This window comes from Lepisosteus platostomus, chromosome 24 (genome assembly GCF_059453375.1).
Source record: "Lepisosteus platostomus isolate fLepPlt1 chromosome 24, fLepPlt1.hap1, whole genome shotgun sequence".
Lineage (NCBI taxonomy): Eukaryota > Metazoa > Chordata > Actinopteri > Semionotiformes > Lepisosteidae > Lepisosteus > Lepisosteus platostomus.
In genome coordinates, this window is record NC_142634.1 from 17,776,811 (window position 1) to 17,785,374 (window position 8,564).

Below are 8,564 nucleotides of genomic sequence, written 5' to 3' on the forward strand. Positions count from 1 at the left end.
GTGCTGTGCTCCCAGGCCAGTAAGGGGCTGTCGCTGTTCTACGCAGAGGTGCGGGACGAGCTGGGCCACCTGAACAACATCGAGGTCCAGCGGCTGAAGGACAAGCTGGGGACCAGGCAGGTGCCCACTGCGGAGCTGCTCCTGGACGGCCTGCGAGCCCACAGGGTGAGCGCCAGGGCTCGGGCTGTGTCCCGGCGACCCTACTGTGCAGACAGACGACGAGGAAGGGCCGCCGCGATTGCCTTCCCTAGCCGATCCCTCTCCGGTCTCTCTCCTTCAGGTATCGGAGGAAGGCAGAGGAGTGGCCTCCATTGCCAACATGCTGACGATAACCCGCCTCCACAACACAGTGTCAGCGGTGGCTGGCATGAGGAGGTGGGTCATGGGCTTCACTGCTACACCAACACACAGTCCAGCTCTGATTCCCTCAAGCGTCTCATCTATTGCTCGAATGTTTTAAGATGTATCGCTAGCAAATGAGCACATCTTAAGGGTGCTAAATATACTCGCATTCCATCTGAGTGTCTCTGTACAGATGATGTTTCTCCTGTGCAGTAGGCATCCTGTTCCCCGACTTCAGATCTCAGACCAAATCAGGTTTCAAAGTGGCACGGTCGGTGACACTACCAATAGAGTATTTTCTAAATTAACTTAATAATGCACATGTGCTATACATGCTGTAATAGTGTATGATGTATTAAAAAAGGGATCTCGGCAGACAAGTGAGATTTTGTTTCGTGAAGCGAATGAAAACCGCCGGGCTCTAGGAGTATTCTCAATAAAGAATCTGCTCTCCCTGGCAGGATCATTGCTCTGGGCCGGGACTATGCCACAAAGCGCTTTGTCTTTGGGAAGTTCCTCAAGGATCATCCTCTCCACATGCAGACCCTGGCCAGGATGGAGGTAAACTGGAACTGCTGCCAGCTCTTACAGAAGAGAAGGGGGTTCTGCAGTCCATGATGTGAATACCTTTCACTTCTTGTGAAAGACGTCCTGGGAAAGAACACTTCCTGTTACAGACCTAATTAACCAATTAACACAGTAAGGTATTCGTAGTTAATGGGGAACATACTACTGTGCATAAAGGCTAGGTTATTTTCATCCAAGTTTTTTTAAACAAGATAATGACAAACTGTGCTAATAATAGTAAGAGGTATTTAGAACCCAAGCTGGATGCCATGGCAAGTGATTGACTAGTCACCAGAAAGTCCAGATGTGAATCAGACTGAGACCCTGTGAAATTACCCGGAGTCAGAGAAAAATAAGAGGAATATTTCTGGAATGTTTGTGGTATAAAATATCACAAAAATCTGATTAAACACACAGAAGCAAACAAAGCTTGGAAATGTAAAACATTTAAGCAAAGTGTAACCTGAACTTTAGAGTGTATTTGGCACAGTTTGTCATTTTGTTGTTAAAGAGTTTTCTACTGCATGTTTTAAATGAACCACTACAGTACGGTAGCAGTAAGACAAATGATGAGAAGTATTGCATTGAAATGTCACAGACTCCTCCACTGTGCTGTATGTTGTTTTGATTACTTGGATAAAAGCTTCTGAAAATATGTCTGACTTTGTTGTGGGACATTCTCCATTAGAAGAGCAGGAGACAGTCTTGTGTAGTTTCAGTCTTTATCTAAGTCTTCTCTTTATCTTTTCAGTCTTCTCTCACACTTTGAGTACTTGTCCTGTTCTCTGATATGTGATTACTTAACACCTTGTAGGAGGAAATTAGTTGCTGCAACTATTAAAGAAAGACAGCTTTATTCTATCTTAACATGCCTTTTGGTAAAGATCCCTGCAATTACTCTGCTACCTTCCACAGTGTGGTTAAGTAGTGGTGATGTAGTACTGGATATGTATGCAGTAGGCCGCCCTGCAGACGTGGCTGTGTCTGTCCCTGGGCCCAGGTGGAGACGCGCGCGGCCTTCCTGCTCATGATGTCCGTGTGCCGCCTGCTGGGCCGGGAAGAGCTGGGGTCGGCCTCCGAGCTGGAGCTGCACCTGCTGCGCCTGCTGACCCCCGTGGCCAAACTGTACACTGGGAAACAGGTACTGCCAGTATGGAGATGGCTGAGTGTGGGCATGAGAACATTCGTGTCATTTCTCCCACTCCCAGTGCCCGTTTTGGACGGCTTCTGGAGATGAAAGTACAAGCCTCTGAGGGAGCTGCTGTAAAATGATTTAGATCACTAACTCTGGGAACATCATGGAAGAGACAGAAAAGTAGTTGTTAAACTACTCTAAGACTCTGCTGGCAGCTAGTTCATTTGAATTCATATTTTCAACAAGAACGTTACCATTAATTTTCCTTCTTTCTTCTCATCCTTCTCTCTTGCCCTGCTTTCGTCCTCTTGTCTCTCTCTGCCAGGCTATGTCTGTGGTGTCTGAGGGCTTGGAGTGTTTCGGTGGACAGGGGTACATGGAGGACACGGGTTTGCCAGGAATGCTGAGAGATGCACAGGTAGGGTCTCCAGAGATCAGCTCAGAATCTGACTTTGGGTTGAATTATCTGGGGCTTTAGAGAGATAAATTGTGAGAAATACACTTGAGCATTCTTAAGCTAGCTTGTAAGTAAAAGAGTACTGTCCCATTCATGAGCATTGCTGCCTCGCAGTGCTGGGGCCCTAAGTTCATTTCCTGCAGTGCAATCGTCATGGAGTTTGTATCTTCTCACTGGTTTCCACCAGGTGCTCTGGTTTTCTCACACAGTCCAATGGCCTACTGGCGGGTTAATTGGCTTCTGGGAAAACACCCTGGTGTGAGTGTGTGTGTGTGTTTGTGTCTGTGTCTTCCTGTGAGGGCTGGCGTCTCGTCCCTGGTGTGTCATACCTCGCGCCTGGTGCTTGCTGGGACAGCCTCTGGTTCCCCTGTGAGCCTGAATTGGAGGAAGCAGTTAGAAGATGAATGGATGGATCTGTTCAATACCATGGATATTGAATAACATTCAGCATTTACATTTAGTATGAAATATCACCAGCAAGTAAAAGCATAAAAACCTGAATGATTGTTTGTCAAGGCTGGTCACATTGTGTCATAGTTTTCATTCTGTTAGAACTTGAAGGGATGTCATTGAAGCAACTGACTGGTTTAAATCTCTGCTGTTTCCAGGTCTTTTGCCATTGATGATCTTTAAGTTCCCTATGAAGCCTGCAAGTTACAGGAATGATTATTTCTGTTTTGGATACAATACAGTAGAATGTGAAATATGTGGAGGAATACTGTCATGAGAGCACATAAACTAGAAACTATTCCTTTTAAAGTTTCCACTATGTCTGTCTCTGCCTCTCGCAGGTCCTGAGTATCTGGGAGGGCACCACGAACATCCTGTCCCTGGACGTGCTGCGATGTGTGGCCAAGAGCCACGGCCAGGTTCTGGAAGCCTTCTTCACTGATGCCAAGGTGAGTTTCACACAGGCGGGCAACTGTGTGGTCAGCTGGGAGGCAGTTTCAAAGGGGAATAATGCCACCTCCTTTCCTAAAAGGAGGAATCACCTATTATTTTTCAGTTTCCTATCCTACCACTTTGTGATCTCCAGTCAGTAAAAGTCTGGATACTCTCTTGAGAGAATGTAGCCGCGCACACAGTGTTTGACCCTGTCCTCCTGTTGGAGCGGCTTGCTGTTCTGTACGCTGTGATCTCCACAGCGCCTGACTGGAGTGGTGTTAACGCTTGCAGGGTTTAATTCTGAATGCCAATCTGAGGCTGCTTTGGCCAACTAGCTTCTAACAAAGAGCAACATACACTGATGCCAGTGAAAACCTGTAAAGCTATCATGTTCGTTTCAGTTTTACTTTTTTGAAAGGTTTCTTTTCAGCCTTTTTCACGGCTGTTAGATTGCACAATCCAGTAGTGCTGTTTCTGTCATCCACCCAGCTTCTTTTAACTCAAAGTAATTTAAAGAATTTGAAATTGCACAATGATAGCCAGGAATTTTGTCTTGATATGGTTCCAGGCAAAGTGTTTTAGTCCTGCTGTAAACAGAAAGACAAGAATAGCTGTTAATGGCAACTGTGGTGTCACTCCAGGATAAAGCCTTTAGATAATGGACACATGTATGTTGGTAAGGAACAAGTAAAGGTTTATTCCATGCTGAAAAGAGAAGAAAGGGAACACAACGTTTCGGCTGTGGAGCCTTCCTCGGGTGTGTCACCCTGTATTGGATAAAGCCTTTAGATATTGGACAGATGTATGTTGGTAGCTGACCTCAGAAGTATTCCTTTATTTATATTTGTTCCCTTTCATTGCAACAAATGAAGTGTGTACAGTACTAAACTACAGCATACATCAAAAAGGGTATAGTTCACAAGGGGCTCTCCACAGTTCCTTGTTGTCGGACGAGGTTAAGGGTTTAGTGCTCAGGCTTCACTCTAGTACTGTCTTAAGTCATGCCTTGACTGTTCTTCCTTGTACGTGCCATCTGCATTCCAGAGTAAACTGGCCACGGCCTCAGGAAAACGGGAACTAGGCCCAGCTGTGACGGCAGTGGACAGCGCCCTCGGCAGGCTGGGGCAGTTGGTACGGACAGTGGCACAGCTCTCCCCTCGCTTCCTGGAGCTTGCAGCCCGAGACCTGGCATACAGCCTGGCACGCATCTACATGGGTACTTATCCGCCGGTTTTAGGATTAAATCCAAGCTTTTACTCGCCTGCCAGTTATAAATACCGAAATCCAGCACTTAATAGTAATTCCTTGCACTTGTGCAGCACCTTTGAAGCCAAATTACTGCACAGACAGGAGGAGGTCCGGTTCATCCGTCACTGAAGTGTAGTCCCCAGCTGGATAACATGTAGCCATTGTGCAGCAGCAGCCCCACTATATAGCAGTTCAGGCAAAGAAGTAAGAAATTGGTCATCTCGAATTGAAGTAATGGGGATCTTTAGGAAGTTCATATTGTAAAAGCCCAAAATGGAATGTAGGCAGGGCAGTTGGTTAAAGGTTAACATCGCTACGTTTGGACGCCACAGGATCTTTAATAAACATGTAGTCAGGACATAGGTTTAAAGTCAAACAGCACACTGTCCCTGGTGACCATGTTTCGGCACTGGTTTTGTGATTCTGGTCGAAAGGTTCCATCAACACCACTCACGGCAGCAAACTTTCCTTAAAAATGCCCTAACCTAGTAATAACCATGCCCAGCTTTGCTTAGTTTCTGTGATGATCAAGCTATAAGGTGGTAACCCTGCTTCCAATAATTGTATTTAAATTGTTTTGTATACTGTGCATAAAATTAGCTTAATTCTGATACTTTGTTTTTACTGAATAATCGCATCTTCAGTACAGCCTTTCTAATGCTGTTTGGACTGGGTTGCAGCCCTACTTCTTGCCTGTCAGCAGAGGGCAGTGTTTCACTATGAAAATATTCTCTACTTTCAACATATGCTTAGAAATCAAAACCTAATACATGATTTATTCCTTAAATATGTACACAGCACAGATATTATGTCTTTACATTGATTCCTTTAGCGTCTTGCACTCACTGCAGAACTTTATTAATGGTGCGAGGAACCCTGCTTAAAGGAAAAGGCTTTACTTGCTGCTCAAGTGGTGGAGCAGTGGCTCTGTGGCTCAGGATCTGCGCCTGTGGCAGGAAGGTTGCTGGTTCAAATCCCGTGGCTGGCAAAGGAATCCTACTCCGTTGGGCCCCTGAGCAAGGCCCTTAACCCCAACTGCTCCAGTGGCGCTGTACAATGGCTGACCCTGCGCTCTGACCCCAGGCTTCTCTCCCTCTCTGTGTGTCTCATGGAGAGCAAGCTGGGGTATGCGAAAGATGAATTCCTAATGCAAGAAATTGTATATGGCTAATAAAGTGATCTTAATCTTAATCAAAAGGTTTGCCAGGGCAGGGTGAGAGGAGAAGCAAATGGTGTTGGAAAGTTATGTAGAGTGTTTTATTGTGCTGTGTTGTGGGAGACAATCAGGAAGTATAACTGGAGAGTGTGCATAACAGGAAAAACAGGGATCCAAAAATGAACTGGATGTGCCAGTTCGTGCTATGTATTGCTAGTATTTTCTGGGGGGGCAGGGAACGGGGTGTCCCAGCTCGAAGGAATGGTGTTGTGTTGGGTCCCTGCCCAGCAGTGTGAGTAAGCTGAGTAAGGCAGAGTGAAAGAGGGGTCACAATGCCTGTTTAATGTCTCACCGCTGTCTTCCCTCAGGTGCCCTGCTGGTAGACCATGCTGCCTGGGAGGGGGCCACAAAAACAGACCTGTATGCTGCACTGAGGTACATCTCCTCCAAGACTTTCAAGAGCTACTGGCCCGGTGTGAAAATTGTTGAAAGACAGCTGTGCTGTGCTGAATTCAGCTCCTGACTGTCCCGTGTTGAAGATGCCCAGCCAAGTCCTGTCAATTGCACAGACTACTTTAGTATTCATACTGTAGGAAGCTGCATCATACTATCTAAATCAAACAGGTTTTGTTGTAGCCCTCAAGAGTTTAGGCTTATTCTGCACTCCATGCAAAGCCTTTCTATTCAGGGGACTTCAGCAGAGAGGTAAAAACCCTGCCATATTAAAGGCCATTAGACTTGGTGTCCCACTCACACAAGTAGAACAGAAAACCAACCACAAAATGGAGCTCACAGAAACACGGCAGTTTTACCTTGAGCCTCATGTAGGGCCTGAAGCAGATAATGGTCAAGTTGTGAATTGAATTCCATCAGTACTGGTAGAATATTTAACAATAATACTGGTTTTCTGTGTGTTCTTTTTGATATTGTGGGACTCTATGTACATTTTTTAAATGATGGGTATTTTTTGGTCACCCTGCAGATGGTGTGAGCAAGACCTGTGCCCTGTGGTTACCAAGGAAACGCATGGCTGCTATGAGCAGGAGGCAGTTGCCATGGACACAGCCCTGGTGTATGATGGGAGTCCCGTTATCACTCACAGTGCCCTGTGATCCATGTCTGCATTTGTGTTACCAGTCTCCAGGCTGACCTTCTCCAAGTTACTGCTGCAGTCATCTGCTTGCCAGTTATCAGAGATCTTTTCAATGTAATTATCTTGTTTTACAAAACATATTGGAACCTTGTATTACACAGATGATTTGCAAATTTATTTTTATGCAGAAAGGAACTATATTTGTAATATTATGAAGGAATGATCAAAGCACTGTAATTTGGAGTGTGGTAAGAAAAAAATCATATAGGATATCAAAATAGGAGTAACAATTTGATCCTGACTTTCTTATGTACTGTAAGTGAAGGTCAGATCAGTAGAGCAGCTACGTAGCTGTAAGGTTTTGAGAGCAGTTCAAAAGCAGAAAATGACCTTTATAGTAACAGCATAAACACTGATCTTCTAGGAATTTATTTCCTTCATACTTTGTGCTTCAGTTCCATTTTAATCATTCTTGGAGAGTTCATACCAGAAGTATGTACACCTTTGAAAAAAGCTTTTTGCTTCCTTGTGTATTCCTACTGTAGGTGAGACCTTTATTGTACCACTCTTAAGTGTATTATTGTATGTCCGAGGGGAAAGAGTATAAACTGATTCAGTGAAATCAAGGGTCAAGATGAGTACTGTTGGCTCGTCATTGCCTGACTGGTAACATCTAATTTTTGATTGTCAGTCATTTTGCCTTGTTCTTGTCAGTAAAGAGTTTAAGATGAACTGATTACAGAGAATTCCCTGAATAAGGGCATCTGGAAGGCAAAGTTGGTAGTAAAATGGCTGAGAAAATGTTCTCAGCTACTTTTTATTCTCAGAACATTAATGTTCTTCAGTCAATATTTTATATTGATTATACATTTATTGTTTTAAACCAGATTTATAAAACATTCCTAAGCTTTGTACTGTTACCACAATTTAAAATACAGGGACTTTGAAATCAGATTTGTTTCTGTTGTTAATCTCAAACAATTATTACTCCTAATACCTGCTCGATGTGCAGCAGTGACCCCTGTGTGTTGCTGGGCACCTTTGAGCTCTGCAGTGTTGTCAAGGACAGCTGAACTTTGACCTTCATCACATGTCTTTTTGTGCCACTGGCTGAATGAGAAAGAAAGCAGAGGACCTGTTTAAATATCTCCTGTGCTAGTACAAAAACATTAAAATCATCACATTTGTTGATTAATAATTGGCTATTCAAAAAAGTAGATTCTAATTATGGTGTAATCTAGCAATCACGTCACAGATAGTTTTATAAATGAGGCTGTAAGTTTGGCAATGGTGGTTAAGTGGACAGTAGCATATTGGTTGTGCCTAAAGTACACTAAAATCTGATTATGATGATACTTATCCTGAGTTTGAAATATTCTATAAATGTTCTACATATGTAATAAAGTATATAGAGTATGGTATAAAATATAGGATTTGTTTAAAAATAAACACATTAATTATAATATCTGTCCTTGATTCTGTCAAATGATTCAAAAGAGACTCTTACCAGACTTGTTTACCTAAATTAGCATAAGGTATAATATGGAAATTTGTGTCTGTGAAACTGCAGGTGAATATCAAATTAGGTGTATTATATCTTACATTCAAAGGTCTCATCCTCACAGTTTTAAAAACACCACAGGATTGTTTAATACTTTTTCTGTATTTTGATAATCTACCA

General features: G+C 43.6%; 1 protein-coding gene and 1 long non-coding RNA gene across 4 annotated transcripts in view; one reads left to right on the forward strand and one right to left on the reverse strand.

Annotated features, from left to right (window-relative positions):
• Positions 1–8,346, forward strand: part of LOC148641827 (acyl-CoA dehydrogenase family member 11) — a 15,034-nt gene extending 6,688 nt beyond the window's left edge. For all 3 annotated transcript variants that reach the window (XM_088618797.1, XM_088618796.1, XM_088618798.1), the window contains exons 7-15: positions 16–165; positions 281–375; positions 804–903; positions 1,910–2,050; positions 2,370–2,462; positions 3,293–3,400; positions 4,431–4,602; positions 6,159–6,225; positions 6,773–8,346. In XM_088618797.1, the coding sequence (XP_088474923.1) occupies positions 16–165; positions 281–375; positions 804–903; positions 1,910–2,050; positions 2,370–2,462; positions 3,293–3,400; positions 4,431–4,602; positions 6,159–6,225; positions 6,773–6,902 (1,056 nt within the window). In that variant the 3' untranslated portion in view covers positions 6,903–8,346. The remainder of the gene's footprint in view (positions 1–15; positions 166–280; positions 376–803; positions 904–1,909; positions 2,051–2,369; positions 2,463–3,292; positions 3,401–4,430; positions 4,603–6,158; positions 6,226–6,772) is intronic.
• Positions 1,747–2,424, reverse strand: LOC148641828 (uncharacterized). Its single transcript, XR_015929901.1, has 2 exons — positions 2,299–2,424; positions 1,747–2,136 (listed from the first exon to the last, which is right to left on the reverse strand). It is a non-coding gene; the product is annotated as an uncharacterized LOC148641828 (long non-coding RNA).
• Positions 8,347–8,564: the final 218 nt, after the last annotated feature.